Raw genomic sequence first — 21,556 nt, 5'->3', positions numbered from 1 at the left:
TCAAGGGTTCATAAGGGAGGGAGAGTGGGGGGAAGGAGGGAAAGAAATGAGGAGCCAATGCCTAGAGCTCAAGTAGAAAGCAAATGTTTTAAGAATGATGATGGCAACAAATGTACAAATGTGCTTGACACAATGGATGGGTGTATGGATTGTGATAAGAGTTGTGTGAGCCCCAATAAAATGATTTTTTTTTAAGTATTAAAATCTCAGAAACCTGCAGGGGCAGTTCTGCCCTGTCCTATAGGGTCACTGTAGGATCACTGTGAGCTAGAACTGACTCGACGGCAGTGAGATGGTTTTGCTTTAGGTTTTTGTGATCCATACACACATGTACACACAAACATACCCCAGGGACTCTGTCACGTTCAAGGGATAAAGAAAGAAATCCACTAAGACAAGTTTCCCACCACATCACAAGCTTCTAGAGTAGAGATTGTTACAGATGAGGAGGTCGTGGTTCGCAGGAGGGGTACTTGGGGGCCGTTTGAGTGCTGAGGTTCTCTAGAGAAGGTGAACCTGACCCGAACAGGCGTTAGTTAGGCGAAGAAGAGGAAACAGCAGTTGGCCAGCACCTCACCTGGCCTGGGGGCCTACAAGGGATGCAGATGCTGTAAGATGATCAGGCAGGAGGCAAGGAAGTGGGGAGAGGGTAGGCTCTGTGTGCTTAACTGGAAGGGCGGGGTTTAACAGAAAGTGATGGGGAGCCGGGAAAGAGGGACATCTCCAAAGTGAGATGATAGGGTGAGTGCTTTAGACCATCATCCAGCTGGTGGATGAATTGGAGGGAGGCCCAACGAGAGACAGAGAGGTGAGTTGTGAAGGATTTCCAGAAATTCAAGACGCAAACATAATGAGAGTCTCAAACAAGTCAAAGAGAGCCCAGAAGCGCAAGGTTTCCCCTAATTGGCCACCCTAGAAAAGCAGCCTCCACCCTGCCAATTCCTTTTGTACACATGTCACCCCTCCCCTCCCCACCCCCACTCTTACACAAGGAAGAGGAAGGGTGGACCCAGCATAGCATGGTGCAAAGCCATTTCTGTGTCTCTCCTAATGATCTCAAGAACCGCCTGAATGTGCAGCTGGCCCCATTGTACAGATCAGGGATCCAAGTCTCATAGAAGGAGCCCTGGTGGAGCAGTGGTTACATGTTGGGCTGCTAACTGCAAGGTCCACAGTTCAAAGCCACCCAAGAGACAGACAAGGTTTTCTCCTCCTGTAAAGAGTTACAGTCCAACAAACCCGCAGGGGCTGTTCTACACTGTCCTAAAAGGGTCACTCTGGGTCAGCAGAGACTCGTGGCAATAAGTCTGGTTTGTTTGGGTTTTTTTGAGAACGGCTGAACTCAAATTACCGTGTGTGAACCAACCTCACCGAGTGACACAGTCCTGCCGGTCCTGATGAAACACGTCCCTGTTTGAACCCCTCCTTTTCAACTCACCTCATTCCCAGAGAGGTGGTACATCCTGGCTTCCTGGAGCAGTGGGAAGGCCTCGGGGCACTGCCTGATGAGAGGGTCCGCTTCCACGGTCTCCACAAAGTACCAGGGGTCCAGCAGCGGCAAGCGCACGTGCTCCAGCACGCAGGGGAGCAAGCACAGCCTTTCAGACGGCTTGTGTCGCACCCAGCTCAGCACGGTCTCAAACACCTGCACCTCATCGGTCACGTACAGGTCGTCGCTCTTCAAGATGTGGTGCAGCGTGTCCACTGGAAGCTCAAGGATCTCCTCCGAGTTCAGAATCTGCACAAAGTTTTGCACGATGTAACTCTGAACCTGCTTCTTCAGGCTGTCCAAGGAGTGGGTGTCTGCCAGCCTCAGGATGCCAACACAGTTTTCAGGGTTCAAGGCTTCCGTGAGGAAGCTGGCACAGGCGTCCACCATCCGCAGGAACTAAGGAAACAAAATGGGGCGCAGGGGTGGGGTTGGGGTGGGGAGAGAGGGCAAAGTAGAAAACGATCAGTCTACAGGATGCATAGTAGAGAGTTGTGTAGAATAGCAGAAAATATTAATAAACCACCCACTTTCTAACCACAGGAGACTACCTAAATATTGTATAATACAACTGGATGCTGTATTGTATCATGCAACATAGACAGCTATGTAGCTATTTACAAATGGATTGTAGAAGAATATTAAATTATCTCAAAAATGGTCCTAAGGTGGTAGGTCTAAGACTCCCTTCACTGAACCGAATCAAGCCTCGATGTAATGGACAATTTCTAGAGGGCAAAGAAGCATTTGAAATGACACGAGGTGGAAGATTCACTACCCGTCTGGACGGTGGGGTGTCCACATTAGAAGTGAGCCCGTTTCTTCAACTAATACACTACAAGGGAGTAAACAGAGCAAGAAAGGAGGGGAGACGCTAAAGGGGAAGACACTTGCGATACACCTCAATCTACGGACTTTGCTTGGCCTTCTGATTTGAACAACTAAACTTGAAAGGTGCACAACAGTTCTGCAATGACTAATATTTGAATAATATGGATAACATTTGAGTTCTGAGATGGACATTCTAAGCAATTGATCTTAATTTTAAATATGATGATGTGGTGGTTATGTTTTTAAAAGCTTTGCCACTTTTAATACCAAACCCAAAAACCCTCGGCCCTCGAGTTAATGCTGACTCACTGCGACCCCCTGAGGGGCTCTGAGACGGTAACTGTTTACCGGAGTAGAAAGCTCAGCCTTCCTCCCGCGGAGCTGCTGCTGGTTTCAAACTGCCAACCATGCAGATCGCAGCCCTATGTGTAACCACTACCCCACCAGGGCTCCTTTTTGTTGTTGTTGTTTAAATCCTTTTATTGGGGGCTCTTTCAGCTCCTAACATTCCATACATCAATTGTATCAAGCATATTTCTACATATGTTGCCATCATCATTTTCTACACATTTACTTTCTTTTTTTTTAATCGTTTTAGTAGGGGCTCATACAACTCTTATCACAATCCATACATACATCAATTCCTTTCTATAATTCATACAAGCATATTTGCAAAAGAAACAAGAGAAATAACTTCATAAAATCATGTGTATATCATGACCTTATTTTTACAAAGAAAAGCAAACGAACAAACAAAATAGATCTAGAGGAAGGAAGGCAGGCCATCGTCTCTCCGTGTGTCAGGTATCTTAGGGCAAATTATGCTTCGGTAGCAAACAGCCCCCGGATCTCCAGGGCTTACACAATAAGTGCCTATTTCACACTCCCGCTGCGTGGCTTCATGTAGTGGTCTCTTTGTTCCAGAGCGGAGGATGACAGAAAAAGTCCCTGAGATAAACCACTCTCGTGCAAGAGGAGAACAACGTGGCAGACTGCCCCAAAGCTCTGGAAGTTTCTACTCAGAAGTGACTTGTGCCCTTTCCACTCACACTTCACTGTCGCATGGCAATGTGTGCAGCCAATACTGCTCTTTTGTTTAAGTTTCATTGGCATATAATTCACAGATCACACAATCTAATAGCTCGGTCACCTCAAGAGAGTTGTCCAGTTATCACCACAATCAGTGTAGAACCTTTTCTTCATTCTCGTACTCATCATTGTCACATCGTTATTAGCAACCCAACCCTGGCCCCCCAACATCCCCAACCACCCCCAACAGGACCGAGGAGACTGCAACTCTCTGTGGGAGTAGAAAGCCGTCTTTCTTCCGCGGAGAGTCTGGTGGCTTAGAATTGCCAACCTCATGGGTCGCAGCCCGAGGACCCACCGGGTTCACCACCAAGCCCAAGGATATACTACTAATCTAGTTACTGTCTCTGCGGAGCCGCCCATCCTGGATTTCAAATACAGAAAAACATTTTTAAAACAAGCAATAATAATAAAGTAAAAGAGAGGGAAAACCTCAAGTGAAAAGCAAGCAAGCAATATTAGAAACTAGACGAAACTTTAAATGGATCAAAAGTTAAGGTGTTAAATGTTAACCCACATGCACCTGCAATAATCCACTTTCCAATGCGCTCTGCATGAGTGACAAAGCCAGTCCGACACTGGTTCCACAGACTGGGCAGAGATTATAAAACATACCACACTCTCTAAGAAGATGGCATGGAGCTGTTCCTTAATTTTGTCTACTTACGTACTTTGAAACCCTCTATTATGAGCAAGTACTACTGTGGTGATACAGTGGTTAAGCATTGAGTTGCTAACTGCAAGGTCAGCAGTTCAAAACCACTAGCTGCTCAGCGGGAGAAAGATGAGGCTTTCTACTCCAGTAAAGAGCTGTAGCCTCAGAAACCCACAGGGGCCGTTCAAGCTTGTCCTTTAAGTGGCAAGGTGTGAGTTGGAATTGATTCAATGGCAGAGAGTTGGGGTTTGGGGTTAAATACATAAGACACAAAGTTGACCATTTCAACATATTTTCCACGGTCCAATTCCGGGGCATGAATAACTTTCATCATACTGTGCAATCATCCCCACAGGCAGGATCCTTTTTTGTAATTAAGAGTTCATTTAGAAAATGATTGCTTGGTCCTTGTATCCTGCTTTTAAATACGTATCATTTTCATCACCATGAGGTCCTGGGCGTTACCGCACTTTGCAGCGTTCACAGCCCTGTCAAATCTCTCTATTCCTTAATGTCCGCTTTACAGATGACCTAGTGGCATAGTGTCCCAAATGCATTTGGTCATTTTTGGTCATTGTCCTTGGAAGCTTATCTCTGAATAACTCTAATCTCCAATCTCCCCTGCTGACCGTGGGGTCGAGTTCTCAGTGTTCTTGGGTTGCTCGAGGAATGAAACGGGGGAGGGAAGGAAGGCTGAGTGGGCAGGGCCAGGAGAAAGGACAGTTCTAAAGGCAGGGCCTGGCTGGGGCATGGATAAGACAGACCCCGCCAGGGAGAGGACAGCAGACAGTGGAGAGGCTCTGCTGACAGGAACTGGAGCAAGCAGGGCTTGGGAGCCTGAGGGTTATGGGGTTGGGGTGGGGGACGGGCAGGACTGGTCTTAAAGTAGATCATGTTGGCTTGGTCTCTAACCTTCACTCCAGAGCATACAAGGGGAACACACCCCTGATTTTTGCATCCGTTCCATTGCAAACTATGAACTTCTTGTGTCTGACCACATCGTCCAATGGTCACTTTTGAAATCCCAGTCACCGCACGGTCGGAGAGTGCCTGAGCCCTGCCCCACCTGCTCTGTCTGCTGGCCCCAGGCACCTGCAGCTCTGCTCCTCACAGGAGCAGCTGTGAAGACGGTTGAGACCGAGGAGTCGAACACCTGTGCTGTTTCCAGATTTTTCGTTCAGAGAGTGGAAATATGCAACTGAGGCTAAGCCCCGTGAAGCTGTCACCCTATCTGGCCCTGCCCACAAAGACGTTTTAAGAGGAAACACACCCAAATGTACAAAACAACATGCCCAGCATGTGTACGAGGGGAAATGAGATATGTGAAAACGGCAAATACTGTGGCTTAGAGATAGATGAATGGAAGCTTTCTACGTAGAAAGAAGTGTGTCTCCATCAATTCCGGGCTTCGGTACCCTAGGTGACTGACCTGCACTGCTAGCTTCTCTACGCATCTAAAGCGATCACCTAATCGCACAGGGAAAGGATTTGGCGTCTATCCATTCATCCTCTCTGTGTCTGGGAAGATCCCATGAAGTGTGCAAATGAAGGTCATCAGCTACCAGGCATTGTCCCTTGTATTCGCTACTTGGCCCCTGCAAAAGCCTGTCAGCTCCAGAATAGAGCTCCATTACTCTGTTACTCCCGGGTCACCTCAACCTGCTCTTCCTGTTACGTTACCTTTGCCCTGGGGTGCTGGATCACGGGGTGTTCACTCACTGTGTCCTCTGCAAACTCTATTCCCACAAAAAATGCCTCTTAGATAAACAAACACGTGCAGGCAATCGTAGGGATGCATAGACTCTCGGTGCCCAATTATTGAGCGAAGACGTAATAACTGGGAAGGCGGCAGTCCTGTGTGATGACGCAGGTGGTCACTTCCTCCTTCTGGAGGGAAACTGAAAGGACCTTCACAATTAAAAATCAGGTGAGGTACCCTGGCCCCGTCTTAAAGATGGGCTCTGGAGTCCAACTTGCAGGAGTGAGGAGAGCGGGATATTAGCAAAGAGTGATGTGGGAGAAAGCGGACCCAGCTGAGCAAACGGCATGAGGATTGTGAGGATTCAAAGGCTCCACGGGAGAGCTTAGCAGGTGTTTGGAGGAGGCAAATAGACAAATCCGATGGGGTTCGATCAGGGATGAGTTAGATTATAGCCAGCCTTGAGGAGGAAGACTCGTAGTACTTGCTTCTGATTTAGACCATGGCATCACAGAGCACGTGTCACGGTTGTCATTTTACACTACCAGGGTGTAGTGCAACCTACAGTATGGATTACAACTCAGTGTACAGAAAAACGGAAAGCCCCACACCTGGACCAGTAGGTGACATCATGGTCAACAGAGAAAAGAGTGACGTTGTGAAGGATTTCATCTTGCTTGGAGCACAATCAATATTCACGGAAGCAGCAGCCAAGCGATCAAAGGACACCTTGAATTGGCGGAGGCTGCTGCACCAGACTTCTTAAAGCTGTCCTAAAGGAAGGGTGTCCCTTTGACTGCAGATATGTTTCGTTCTGCGTCAGTGCCTGCTTAAGAAGAAAGGAATAAGAGGAAAGGGAGGGCAAAGGGGAAAGAAAGGAAGAAAAAAGCAAGTGAAGAGGTAGAGAAATCCTACCCAACCACGGCCACTTCTTGCCTGGATGACGCTTCTAATTCTTCAGTATAAAGTCAATTTCTCCCTCCTCTGTGATTCATGTGGCAACCGACTTACCCCTCCTGTGACAAGACTTTACATGTCTGCCTTAGCTACAGCCTGCTTCAACAAGCATCTCAAAGACAGGTGCTAGGTCATCGATGTGTTCGTTTCCAGCAGCATTTAGCACAAAGCCTTGCAAAATAAAGGAAAGGGAAGAAGGAGAGACGGAACGAGGAACATCTTTCAGACACCTGGTAGGTACCTAAATCTGTGCTAGACCACTTCCCCGCTATTTTCTCCGACAACTAAATGCAAGAGGTGAGTACGAGTATCACCATTTGCATAAAGGACGGAACTGAGTATGTTGTCCACAGTCCCATGGCTAGTAGGTGGCAGAAATGATACTCACAATCCCTGCTAACTTCTCGTTCAGCATCATTCTGTCTTTGTAACTTATTGCATCATTGAGCTCACAAAGCACCAGGAGACTTGGAAGCAGCAGCTTGAAGAAGACAAGGCTGGGTGAGCGACCTCCCTTGGTCCTAAAACGAGCTTCCAGAGACCTCTTCATTATGAGAGGTCATGACATGAGCCCAACCAATGATTGGAAATATGCTGATGGGCAGAGCAGTCATGGGGATGAGAAATTAGTTTCTTCTTTTTCTTCTTCTTTTTCTTTCCTTAACATTTTCAAACCCAAGATTATTTAAGATTTTTAGGGTAACGTTTCTGTTTCAACCTGCCCCAATGGCACATGAACTTGTTTGCGAATGCTGAGCGATGACAGATAATGATAACAGACAGCCAACTTCCTGTTTAGGGGGCGTGTGTGAACAGAAAGGCTGCAGTCAGGCACCTGACTCTTGAACAGGGAGACCAAAAATACAATCAAAGAAACCACGAGACACAACTGCAGTTCCCACGAGAAGTGGGTGCCTCAAAGAGAACACGCCCCCCCACACCCCCATATTCACTCCCCCTCTTCTGCTTTCCTTTCATGGTCTCCAAAACCTATGGTCCTAAGAGGTTCCACCAGGGCAATGCTACATCGCTCGAATGAGTGGGTTCTACAAATCCACTCTGGAATAACTGAAGTCCTGTATGGTCTGAATCAGCAATCCCATGGCCCATTTGTCATCTGGAAAATGCCGTTCACAGGTCACCATTGACCTAACTGTCCATCCTGACCTCTCTTCCTCCTTCCTTGGAGATGCACCCAGCTCCAACTCCATGGGAATGCACCCTCTATTCTCCCACGATGGCCTCTGCTCCCTCAGACTGTGCATCCTCACTCTGGACTTGTCTGAGAGCTCTGCTGGCTCCTCACTGGGCAGGAAAAGAGGAAGCTAAAACCAACAAGAGATCTACTCCCTGAGGCACGGCGGGTTCTGGAGACTGAAAGGACTATAAAACCAGATCCATCTCAGGAGTACAGTCACGAGGGAAAAGAGAAGGACCATTCCAAAGAAGGCAGAGAGCTTGCTTAGATTTAGGCAATAGAGAGCCCTCGAGTCTCCCCGGGAGATCGTGGGAGCCCCCCAAAACCAGCAGGACCCAAGAGGGGAATGTACGTGGAGATTCCAGAATCAGTGGCGTAACTGAGAGTGGGAGACTGAACTCAGGGACCATGACGGTCAGGAAGGAACATTGTTGTCAGGATTAAATGGAATGATTGTGACTGGGACATAGACAATGCACAGGGTGTGTGTGTGTGTGTGTGTGTGTGTGTGTGTGTGTGTGTGTGAAAGGAGCAGGGTAATGGGGAACACAAGGCAGAAAAGTCGGAATCCAAGTCCTTTCATGAGCAGGTCCATGGAAGAGAGAGTTACACCAGTTAAGTGGGGAGTAGAGAACTCAAAGTCTTTGCTTACAAGTTCTCTCTGCCTGCAATACTTTCTCCCAGCTTCATTGCCACGGGCAGGCATCCGACGCACTCTAGGACGTCCACTTCCAAACCGCCTTCATCAGAATCATGACTGCTTGGTCCCTCTGCTCTCCTTTCTTCTACTTGGTTTGCCCACTGGGTGGGAAGGTCCTGGGCCTCCTTCGTTTAAAGGCTTTGGAATGATGGATGGAAAGAGGGGTGTAGAGTCAGAAGTTCGAGCTTTAGGTCCCAGGGCATCCCTCCATCACTTTTTAAGGGAACTTCTCTGAGGCACAGTATCCTCACCGAGAGAATATTAAGGGTTCATCTCAGGGGTTCATTGTGAGGGTGTGACCTGGCCCGATCACTCACAGTGTTACCAACATCAAATGGACTCATACATGAGGAAGATGATCAACTGCTATATAAGTGTGATCTGTGTTTACAGTTTTATCTATATTACCCAGAATCCTTCCTCACACGGTCTCTCACACACAATAGGTGCTTAGTCAGTTGTGGGGTTAGATAGAGGTAAAAGCCCAAATCTTGTAGCACTGGGCATTTAAGTTCTAGCCCAACCCGCACATCTCACTTTCTGTGTTCCACAAACTCTGGGAGCAGCCAGTGTAGCCCAAGCTACAGCATACATTAGTCTAGGAAGAGAAGGCACAGTGGATAAAAGAAGACAAGTCTTGGTGTTTGCATTTCTAAAGAGAATCTCAGAATCCATATTAGAAAAATATCTTCAAGAGAAATACCCATTGCTAGTCATCATCTGAGGCTTTGAGCTTCAGATGTCAGAACCTTCAGGATTCTGGACAGAAAGTTCATAGGAAAACAGTAGAGAGGAGGAGCATAGAGGATTACATAACAGTCAGCTTCTCCCACTCTGGAAGAGAGAAAATTCCAAGGAAGAGCCTATCCATAGAGCAAGAAGCAGGATCTTCTGAGATCATGAAAGGGGTCCCTGAGAGGAGGCCCGGAATCCTGTCTCCCAACCCAGGCCATCAATCTGAAGTAAAGGGGCCTGGCCCTAGAACAAAAGAGGCCATGCTTGGATTGCCAAATGGAACATTTGAAGAGTTAAGTAACCAGCCGGCGTGGCAGCCGCAGAAGAGGAACTGGAATGGCTTTGTTTCTAGACCAAGAAACCCAAGCCACCCTAAGTTCCCGTGGTGACAGAGAAGCATGGGACAGTTTCCGGCCACGAGTCTGTCTCACAGATCCCTAGCCTAGATAGATCTTACCTCATCCATAGAGGTCATCAGCCTATATTAAAAATTAATATAAAATAAGCAACGCCTCCTCAAACAGCCACCACCAAAGGAGCTAGGTTACGGTCCCTGAAGGCATGTGGCAGTACATTTGGGGTCTTAGCAGGCCCAGACCCCATGACCACGCTCCCATCCAGTGTCTCCCCTACTTTGTTCATGGAAGACCCTAGACAAGACTCAGCCACTTCGCCGTTTCCCATCTAAGCTTCCACGGGGCTGCTCTGTATCTTGGGGCTCCTTCCCTCCCAAGTCTAAATGCAGGAAAACGAAGGTCTCGCTGGCTTCCCATTTCCTCGCTCACCTGCAGATGACCACACAAGCCTTTCGTCTGCTGTGAGTTCTGTCTTTCACTCAACAACGGATGTGATGCACTTCATAAAGTTTGCCAAATAAATGATCACGTTTGAAACTCTTATGACAGCCAATGCCCTAGGTCAATAATGTCGACCGACCTTGGTTTCTAGAACCCAGGTGCTAAGAGGTCCCATGACAAAATGGGGGGGGGGGGGATGCTTTGTTTCTCTAGAAGCCCTTGGTGCCATCGTGCTTGAACTGCTGAGCACGAGGTCAGCTGTTCGAACCCATCAGCTGCTCTGTGGGGGAAAGATGAGACTGTTGACTCCCATAAAAGCGTTAAGTCTTGGGAACCTAAAGAGGTGGCTCTACCCTATCCTACGGGGTCTCTCTGAGTCAACAGAATGGCAAAGAGTTCGGTTTTGAGCTGTTGTGTCTCTGGAGTCCCAGCTGGTGTTTTTCACCTCAAAGGACCCTGCCTCACGTGCAAGCAAGCTTAGGGGGCCTTACTCGTAGGGGTTTCTCTTACCTTTACCTTCCTAAAACCAACTGAGAGAAAACACAGGTCTTCCAATTATTGGTCAGTAAATCATGGCCAGTTCACAGCGAAGTTCCTCTGGTGAGCCACTCAGTCACAGTCCGTGCCACACCCAACGTGTCCTCCCAAAGGTAATCGTCCCAGTCCACGCCACAGCTAAGTGGTCTGTCCACTGGCCAGGAGCCAGGTGACGTGGCCTGGGGTGGAAAGCTCTACTCCAACCTGACAGCGATGATTGGCTTGGCCTATCAAGTTCTCTCTCTCTGAGCTGGGGGATTCTGGGAGAGAAGCAATCAGTGGGTAACAGGAAGAGACTAAGAGAAAGCCTAAAAAGAGAAGCCGAGGCTGAGAAAGCCGCTGAGTCACATCAGTGGTGTAAGGATTCAGGAACCTTGCTGGGTGGAGTGGGGGACAGAGGAGCATCTGACTTCTGTTGGCTTCAGTGCCACAAAGAGAGTGTCGGCCCCCAAGGGGCCCGCATCGTCTTTTCGAATCCAAATTTCGAAGCAAACAAAGATTCAGGGGGAGCCTAAAATGTTCTCACCATTAAGGGGCAACCCAGTTCTTATCTGTACCTGTGTACATGCTCTGGTCTAGCCGGATTTGTGAGGTAGAATTGGGGTCATGATAGTGGGAGGGAGGAGGAAGCATTAAAGAATTAAAGGAAAGTTGTGTGTATCCTCAGTGTATACTGCACCCTGACTGGCTCGTCTCTTCCTTGTGACCCTTCTATAAGGGGATGTCCAATTGGCGTGAACATATTTTTAATTCTCTGTGTTTAATTAAGACTTTTATGTGCGTAGTCCAGAGGCCGTGGGAAACAGAACTTAGATTAAATAAATAGCCAGAAGCTGACAGGTTCTTGTTTTCATAGAAATTAACACTCATAGGAAAACTGAGTGAAATCGTCTCAGAAAGAAACTATTTCTTGCCTAGTAAGTAAAAGGGATCTTGAAAGTTTGAGGGTGAGAGAACACTAGAAGAGAGGAACCAGTAATAAATAGAGCTTGCCTCAAGCAAAGTTAGAGAGTGGGAGGAAAACCTCTCTGGAACCTCAGTGACCCTGTCCTGCCCCTTGCCACACACCACCTGCTCTGTCCCTCCCCACTCTCTCACTAAAACCAGCCTCTCTTTGATACTCTACTTGGGAGAAAATGAAAAGGGGGAGAAGACGAGAGAGAAACTTTAACCCACAAACTACTCAAAGTAGAAGCGAACTTTCAACTACCAGGAAGAAACACCTATTGGGCATCTCTTAGGTGCCAGATACTTAACAAAATCCACCTCCTTTCATTCTCAGAAGACCCCTCATGGCAAGGTAGGTATTATTATCATCCCAATCTTGTACGTGAGAAGGCTGAAGTTCACTTTAAGTAGCTTGCCTACGGTTGCACAGCAAATCAGGGACCAAAGTAGGGTTGAAACCCAGGTCAGCCTGCCTCAAAGGCCCTTGTTCTTTCTACTCTCTTCTTCGGCTTTCTAAGAGACAATTACAGGAAACTAGGCATGGCTCTACCGTAAAGAGTGACAGTCTCAGAAACCCCCAGGGGCAGTTCTGTCCTGTCCTATAGAGTTGCTATGAGTCAGCATCGACTCGATGGCAGTGAGAGACATGGTTCACCTCTCAAGAAACTTTAACAATATTATGCAGCCGTTGAAGTCAACAAATGTAGGTCTACAGGTAGTACCTGTATTGATCTGTATCAGTCTCCAAAATAGAATGTGAAGCAAAAATAAGTAAATAAATAAGATGCAAAAATAATGTGTATAGCATGCCAACATTTGTGTTAAAAGAAATAGAGGTAATGAGTGGAATTGGTATATGCACATCTATAGAGCCTGGTATAGTTATGGACTATGAAGAACAGCAAGGCACTTGCGAACAGTGAAGATGTCAGAATGTGTCACCGTCTTCTCTGTATTCTGGGCTTGGAACATGCACATGTGCGACTCAGTCAAGAGAAGACAGACACACTGCTCTACCCACCAAAATGATGTCAACCCATTCCTTCTGGTACTCTCAAGCATGAATATATTCTTCTTTTTTTTAATTTAATTTTTAAAATCATTTTATTGGGGCTCTTACAGCTCTTATCACAATCCATACACACATCCATTGTGTCAAGCACATTTATATATATGTTGCCATCGTCATTCTCAAAACATTTTCTTTCTACTTGAGCCCTTGGTATCAGCTCATACCCCCCTCCCCCCATCTCTCTCTCTCTCTCTCTCTCTCTCTCTCTCTCTCTCATGCCCTCATAAACCTTTGATAATTTATAAATTATTGTTTTTTTCATGTCTTACACTGACCATTGTCTCCCTTCACCCACTTTTCTGTTGTTCGTCCCCCTGGGAAGGGATGATAGTCGATCATTGTGATCAATTCCCCCTTCTCCGCCCCCGCCCCCTTCCCTTTCCCTCCTGGTATCGCTACTCTCATTATTGGTCCTGAGGGGTTTACCTGTCCTGGATTCCCTGTGTTGTGAGTTCCTATCTGTACCTGTGTACATGCTCTGGTCTAGCCTGATTTGTGAGGTAGAATTGGGGTCATGATAGTGGGAGGGAGGAGGAGGTATTAAAGAATTAAAGGAAAGTTGTGTGTCTCCTCAGTGTATACTGCACCCTGACTGGCTCGTCTCTTCCTTGTGACCCTTCTGTAAGGGGATGTCCAATTGGCATGAACATATTTTTAATTCTCTGTGTTTAATTAAGACTTTTATGTGAGTAGTCCAGAGGCCGTGGGAATCAGAACTTAGAGTAAATAAATAGCCAGAAGCTGACAGGTTCTTGTTTTCATAGAAATTAACACTCATAGGAAAACTGAGTGAAATCGTCTCAGAAAGAAACTATTTCTTGCCTAGTAAGTAAAAGGGATCTTGAAAGTTTGAGGGTGAGAGAACACTAGAAGAGAGGAACCAGTAATAAATAGAGCTTGCCTCAAGCAAAGTTAGAGAGTGGGAGGAAAACCTCTCTGGCACCTCGGTGACCCTGTCCTGCCCCCTGCCACACACCACCTGCTCTGTCCCTCCCCACTCTCTCACTAAAACCAGCCTCTCTTTAATATTCTACTTGGGGGGAAATGAAAAGGGGGAGAAGACAAGGAAGAAACTTCAATCCAAAATAAATTCAGCTGTATTAAAGATGTATATGTCCAAGCTGGAAACATAACAAGATGGAATGAAATTATCGGGGAATGAGCCTAGAATCAAACAATAGGGGAGACTTTTCTAAAAAACAAATTCCAGAGACAAAAATGACCACAGCAATGACTGACTTATCTGACTAAATAAGCGTTTTAGTTGTTTGCACATGAACAAAATGATGAAAATTGGGTCCAATTACAAATAGGAAAAAAATATGTGCAACATGCATTACAAAAGGTTGGTATTGAATATATAAAGAGTGATTGGGAAAGAGTTTGAAAAAATCGCACAACTGAAAGGAGAACAAGAAACAGAAACCCAAACTCCATCCTCGGTGAAGCTGAAAAACATCAGCCACCCCAAACCACAGGGCACAACAAAGTCTGGCCAGTGACCTTGCTGAAAGAAGGTCAAATGAAGTCCCCAAAGTCCAAACACGCAGGGAAGAAAGTCCAAAGGACCCTGAAAGGCAAGGATAGGTAGAGGGCTGATAACAAGGAGTCGGCTTAAAAAGAAGTTAAGCCTCCTGCCACTCTAATCCCGTCCCATCGAGTGGACGCTGACTCATAGTGACCCTATCGGATAGGCTAGTACTGCCTCTGTGAGTTTCCGGGACTCTAACATTTAATGGGAGTAGAAAGCCCCATCTCTCTCCCAGGAGCAGCTGGGGGTTTTGAATTCTGTCCTGTGATTAGCAGCCCAAAGTTTAAGCACGACGCCACCAGAGATCCATTAGTAGTCCAGTGACAATTCCCACCCCATGGAGAAGAAGGTTTATTTTCTGGAGGGAGCAAACCAAACAATGTTTTGGTTCAGGGACACCAAAAACTGAGGACAATGGGTGCAGATGTCTCACTGAAATAAGAGTAGTTAAGTAAAGATGTGTATTCACATCTCCACGCAGGAGCAGACATCCCCGTCTTTCTCTCCAAAGGCGACCTGTAGGTTTGAACTGCCAACCATGTGGGTAACCATTCAACACTTACCTGACAGCACCACCAGGGCTCCTAAAACCACACTTGCTGAAAGCAGGGAGGACTTGAAGCACTTGCTGATGAAGATCAAGGATCGCAGCCTTCAGTATGGATGACAACTCAGTGTCAAGAAGACCAAAATCCTCACAACTGGACCAATAAGCCACATCATGATAAATGAAGAAAGATGTGCTTTGAAGTTGCCAACGATTTTGTGTCACTGGGGTCCACAAATAATATTCATGGGAGCAGCATCAAGAGATCAAAGAGTACAGTGCACTGGATAAATCTGCTGCTTTAGAGTATTGAAAAGCAAGGGTGTTACTTTGAAGACTAAGGTGTGCCTGACCCAAGCCAGAGTATTTTCCATCACCTCCTATGTATGTGAGAGTTGGGCATTGAATAAGGAAGGCTGAAAAAGAATCAATGCATTTGAAGGATGGTGCTGGAGAAAAATATGGCCAAAGAACAACCAGATCTGCCTTGGAAGAAGTATAGCCAGAAAGTCCCTTAGAGGCAAAGATGGCAAGACTTCAGCTCATGTACTTTGAACATGTTGTCAAGAGAGGTCAGTCCCTGGAGGACATTGTGATAGTTACATAATCTCGTGTCAACTGGAGGATAGTAAGAATGAAGGGGTGGAGTCTAGCCTGTCAATCAGGTCACATCCTAATGGTCCTTCCTTGTGGGCGAGGCATTCTCACAGGATTCTGGGAACTTCCTCTCTTTCTCCTGCGAGGTGGGCCACACACTCTCTCGGCTTCACTTTCCTTTTGAGGAGACACGCTCAGAGAGCCAGAGGAACCAGTGCTGAGATGCTTCCACCAGCATTGGATCCACAAGACTTTACACCCACCAGCCTGCGATCTTCCTGCATTCTGCATCATTCCATGTGCTGTGTGAGGCTGAAGAGGATGGACTAGCATAGGACATATATGCTAATATTGGACTTATGGAATTGATCTGGACTGGGCTGGGATGTTTTGTCAATATACAATTGCTCTTTTATATAAAGCTCTCGCTTACACACATATGAGTGACTCTGGATTTGTTTGTCTAGTCAACCTGGACTACCACAGACATCACGCTTGGTAAAGGAGAGAGGCAGCAAAACAGCAGACAGCCCTTGGCGGATGAATTGACACTGTGGCTGCAATGATGGGCTCCGGTGTAACACCGACTGGGAGGACGGTGCGGAACCAAGCAGTGTTTTGCTCTGTAGTCCAATGAGGTCACTATGAGGTGCAACTGACTCAGCAGCAGCTGCAACAACATAGACCCACGTGTGCACACTCTGCCCAGAGGACTTGCAGCTGGCTTACAATTCTTGTCGACAGACAAGAAACTAAAGGATCATCGTGTAAAGGAATTGGGAGAAAGCAAAGAAAACCCTAGAACACGTCCAATAGATACTGAAATCTGGGGGTTATAAAAAACAACAACAACCTAAAATCCTCCGGTCTACAACCCTCTCACCCGTGCCACGGACATCAAGTTTTAGACTAACATAGTAAGGTCTCCATCTCAAACATGGATAGACAGTCAAGGAGCAAATAACCAAGAAGATACTTGAAGAAACCCTCTGTAGTGGATCTAATGGTGACCACACACACACCCCCAAATATGCCCATGCTTGCACCCCCAGAACCTGAAAATATTACCATAGATGACCAAAGATGTGATTAGGGATCTTGAAGAGTAGCTTATCCTGGAGGATCTGGTTAGGCTCTAAATTCAACCACATGTCCCTATAAGGCACAAGCCCGGAAAAGACATGCAGATAAGAAGACAATAGGACCACAGAAGCAAATGCTGCAGTGTTGGGGCCACAAGCCAAGGAATGCTGACAGACAAAAGAAGCTGGAAGCCTCCACAAATGGATTCCTCCCTAGAAGCCCCAGGCAGAATGAAGGCTTGCCAAAATCTTGAATTCTGACTTCCATCATTATGAAAGAATACATTTCTGTTGTTAAATGCCACCCAGTTTTTGGTGATGCATAATAGCAGATAAGAGACTGATATACCAACTAAAAGAAAAATTGGAAACTCACAGCGCTGAAGAGATAGTTCGGGGAGAGCAGACAGCCTGACCCACCCACCTGGGGCTGCACCAAAAAAGAAGTGCAACAGACCTGCGATGTGCAAGAAAGCACAGGTCTCTGAAGCAGCCCAACGCAGGCTTCTGACTTGTGGGGCAGCACTTGGCACCCCAGCTGAACGGGTTGTGGGGGGCCACACTGAAAGACTAAAGGGATAGTCATGGGGGAGGACACAAAACTGGTGAAATAGCAATGTGGACTTACAGGATGCTCGCCTTTCGGACACGGTTACTGAAGACTGGCACCCTTGCTCTTCAACACCTTAAAGAAGACTTGTATGGCAGATTTATCCCGTGCGAGAAATCTTTTGATTTCTTGACCGCTGCTTCCATGGGTGTTGATGTTGAATCCAAGTAAAATGAAATCCTTGACAGCGTCCATCTTTTCTCTTTTTATCATGATGTCCTTTGGCCCAATTATGAAGATTTTGGTTTTCATTATGCTAAGTTGTAATCCATATTGACAACTACAGTCCTTGACCTTCATCAGTATATGCTTCAAGTCCTCCACGCTTTCTGCAAGCAAGGTTGTGTCATCTGCATATCAAAGGTTGTTAATAAGCCTTCCTCTGATGATCCTGATGCTACATTCATCTTCACACGGGCTCCATAATGACATGGGTGAAGTCAGACTTCCAGGCCCTCGCTTCCTCACACACATGACTCAAAATAAGAAGAAACAACCGCAGACATCTATTAATAAGAAACTGGAGTGTACAAAGTATGAATCTAGGAAAATTGGAAGTTATCAAAAATGAAATGGAACGCATAAAGAACCATAAGCTAGGCCTTAATGAGCTGAAACTGACTGGCATTGACCATTTTGAACCAGAAAATCCTATAGTTTCCCATACAGGTGATGTTTACTATAGTTTCCTATACAGGTGATGAGAGACTCAAGAGGAATAAGGAATGGCATTGCATTCATCGTCCAAAAGGACATTTCAAGATCTAACATCGAGTGCAATGCTGTCTGTGATAGGATAATATTTATTCACATAGAAGGATATCCAGTACATACCAGTATTATCCAAATTTACACCCCAACCGCTAAAGCTATCAATGAAGACATTGAAGAGATCTACCAACTTCTTCAGTCCGAAACTAATCAATCATACACTCAAGATGCATGGATACAAGTATTTGGTGACTGGACACTATTTACACACACAGTGGGGGTTGGCAATGGGACAAATCATTGAGTAATATTTATTCACAGCAACAGAGCCATGCCTACCAGATTAATACATGTCATAATGAAGCAAGGAGGGCTTAGTAAGCTTATGGTGGCTCCAGGTCACTATTCAAGGCCACTCTCAAGGCAAGAGATTCCAGCCAGAGCCCAACATCTGCCCGTTCCTTGGGCTATTAGTTATCTGCTTCTTCTCACACTAGAGAGTGTGAGCCTTAATGTGAGTTTGAGGCAAAGCCTAGCTTATTTAGTGGGATTTCCACATCAGGTCCTTCTGGTGTGGCCCAGGAAGGATGCTATGCGCCTTGAGAGAACAGAGTCTAGGTGGCTGCACCGGGCTGCAGGAGAAGACGGTGGTCTCCACGGGAGTTAAAGTCCCTCGTAGTTTTCACTTGTTGGAAGAAATTGAAAAGGACAAAAAGGAATAGGCAAGCGGGAAGGGAGGGGGGAAAATGAGGAGCTGATAGTAAGGGCTCGAGTAGAAAGCAAATGTTTTGAGAATGATGATGGCAACAGATGTACAAATGTGCTTGACACAGTGGATGGATGGATGGATGGATTGTGATAAGAATTGTACGAGCCCACAATAAAATGATTTTTTTTTAAAGGAATAGGCCATGGTCCACTTAGCTGGGGCCTTGAAGATGATAAACATATGACACTTCCCAGGTGGACAGGCACGATTATTGGGCCCCCCAGGACAAATGATGAAAACAGAATATGTAGCCTGAAAGTAGAATGGGGACCTAAATATCCAGAAGCAACTCCATCAGTTAGATTTGTAACAAAAATTAAAATGAATGGAATAAGTGATTCCAGTGGAATGGTGGATGCACACAGTATACCGATATTAGCAAAGTGGCAACATTCCTATAGCATGAAACCTGTACTTTAAGAGTTAAGACGACTCGTGGTGTCCAAAGAAAATAGGAAACTTCCACAGCCCCCAGAAGGACAGACACACAACAATTAATATTAGTCGATCTTAAACTTGTCTTAAATCAACCACCTTCTACTCATGTTGAGGTCTGGATTAAGTATCACAATGCAAACTACCCACACTTGAAGCCAGAGAACTCCAGCTGGTCGACAGGACCTGGATATTGGTGAGAACACACTTCATATGTGTGCACCCATTATAATTTCAAGCCACTTCTCCCTTATCAAAGTACTGTCACTTACACATAAACCTGGAGTACTGAGAACCACGCAGGTGTACTGGAGAAGTGTCAGGTGGCTGTAGAAGGACGTGTGTTTCTGAAAACCAGTCTCCAGGAGGTTGAGACCATCAAGGGCCTGCGTTAGCCACCTTGCTTCATGAACGAGCTGCAGGGAAAACAGCTTCACGAAGGACATACAATAAATACTGGGGCCCTGGTGTTACATTTTGAAGCGTGTGGGTGCTGAGTGCTATTAGTTTCAAAAATATGTTCAAGATTGTTTTGATACCTATATTTATACATTTAAAAGGGGGGGGGTTGATGAGTTTCTGTGTGTTATATGTAACAGACGTGGCAAATATTTGTTTAGCGTCTTCGTTTAACAAGCCAGGCGTTTATGTTTAAGTGAAACCAACACAAAGAGAAATCAGTTCATGGATATGTGATTTTTGAGACGATGGTATTGTAAAATGTTAACAAGCTGTGAAAAGTATCTCCGAAAAAAAGAAAGAACTGAGTCTGAAGTCCCAGAAGTCTATACAGCCTTGAAAGCGTGACAGAGCAGTGCTACTCGGCCCTAAAAGCCACTAGGAGTCAGCCTCTACTCACTAGAACAAACAACAATAAGATGCACATTTTTCCATACTTTGAAATGCTTTATCAATCTACTCAATTAATATTATTTTTAAACATTTAGAACATTTTCTTCATTCTCGTATCCATTATTATGAGCTCCCCATATACACCCAATCTCCCTTGCCATAACCCTAAAAAACTATTCATCTAGTTCCTGTCTCTATAGGTTTACCAGTGCTGGAATTCATTTAAACTAAATCATACCCAAATCAAAACAAACAACAGCAGCAGCAAAATAAAACACAGAAAATCCTCAACCCAAAAGAGAACAGAAAATAATAAAAACAGAACAAGTTAAAATGCATCCAAATGGTAAATGTGACATTGTAACCTAACTATATCTGTAGGGATCTACAGATAATTTAATCCTTATTTCCCATGCACTCTGTCTGAGAACAAGAGCAGTCACATCCCTGGTCAATAATCCGAGGGAATCCAAAGGCTGAATCCATGTGGGGCCTCTGCAAAGGATTTTGGCCTTTCGCTGTCATCCATAGAATAATATATACTTTTCATAGTAAAAGAGGCCCTGGTGGTACAGTGGTTAACACATTGGGCTGCTAACCACAAGGTCAGCAGTTCAAAACCACCGGCAGTTCCTCAGGAGAAAGGTTAGGGCTTTTTGCTCTCATAAAGAACTGATCACCTTTGTCCTGGAAGGTCACTATGAGTCAGAATCGACTCAGTGGCAGTGAGTTTTTTTCATATAAGTTAGTAAAGGTTATGATCCTTTAACTATGTATGCAAGAAAGATACCGTATATACTCGTGTATACGCCAAGTTTCTCAGCACATTTTTGATGCAGTTTTGTGGTTAAATTAGGTGCCTCGGCTGATATTCGGGTTGGCTTATACTCAAGTATATACGGTAAAGATTTAAAGAAGAATGAAGACAGATATCTAAGAACAGAAGATCCAACCAAGAAAAAAGATCAAAGGGACTCCTAGGGTGTCAGCCAAGGGAAGGCGAGGCTCACAGCGGTGCGGCAGCCTGGCAAGCAGCTCTCTCCGCCTGGAGCGGAAGCTCAGGGGAAAGACAGCCTCTACAACCCACGCATCCAGAGAGTCATGTTCGCAGATCATTGCTATGAAACCACTAGGAGAAGTGAAGTCGCTGCACCCCAAGACTGGCCTGGAGGGGCGACGGGGGACAGAGGATTGAACTGTTTTTAAGGACGTTCAGCTGTAGTTGACTTTTTCAGGTATTTGTATGAAATACTTCTTGAACAGTATTAATTATTTCTTTAGCATGTACACTTAGCACAATTTTAATCCTTATTTTCAAAGCGACTCCCAGAAAGAGGGTTTCACCAGCAGTGGATGGGAGTTCCTATGTTACCCCAATCTTGCCCACACCGACTAGCATAGGATACGTCCTTGCAGCCAATGTGATGCACAAAGTGCTACTGTACCATCCACTTGCCTAGGATTACGAATGAGGCTTGGCGTTTTAAAATATACATATGGTCCATTTGAGCTTCCTTCCTCTTTTATAAATTACCTGTTCAGGTCCTTAAGTTCATTTATCTCATCCATATGACATAGAAGTAAAGGGTATTGATAATCACATCACTTTTGGATAGCCAAGTAAACAGATGAGAATTACCTAAACTTTCAGCTGTAGGTATTAATTTGTTAAATTACTGCACTGTTAAATTCCATTCAGTGTTGCTAACTGTGTA

The 21,556-nt window shown here is 45.7% G+C and overlaps 1 protein-coding gene and 1 pseudogene across 1 annotated transcript in view; one reads left to right on the top strand and one right to left on the bottom strand.

Annotated features, from left to right (window-relative positions):
• Positions 1 to 21,556, bottom strand: part of KLHL6 (kelch like family member 6) — a 73,265-nt gene that overhangs the window by 24,781 nt on the left and 26,928 nt on the right. The window contains exon 3 of the mRNA XM_004713455.4: positions 1,439 to 1,888. Coding sequence (XP_004713512.1) covers positions 1,439 to 1,888 — 450 coding nt within the window. The remainder of the gene's footprint in view (positions 1 to 1,438; positions 1,889 to 21,556) is intronic.
• Positions 18,373 to 19,052, top strand: LOC105979593 (annotated as a pseudogene).

Source organism: Echinops telfairi, unplaced genomic scaffold (assembly GCF_000313985.2).
Source record: "Echinops telfairi isolate 266 unplaced genomic scaffold, ASM31398v2 ScPeMD7_7407;HRSCAF=8445, whole genome shotgun sequence".
Taxonomy (NCBI): Eukaryota; Metazoa; Chordata; class Mammalia; order Afrosoricida; family Tenrecidae; genus Echinops; species Echinops telfairi.
This window is presented reverse-complemented; position numbering and strand designations above follow the sequence as displayed.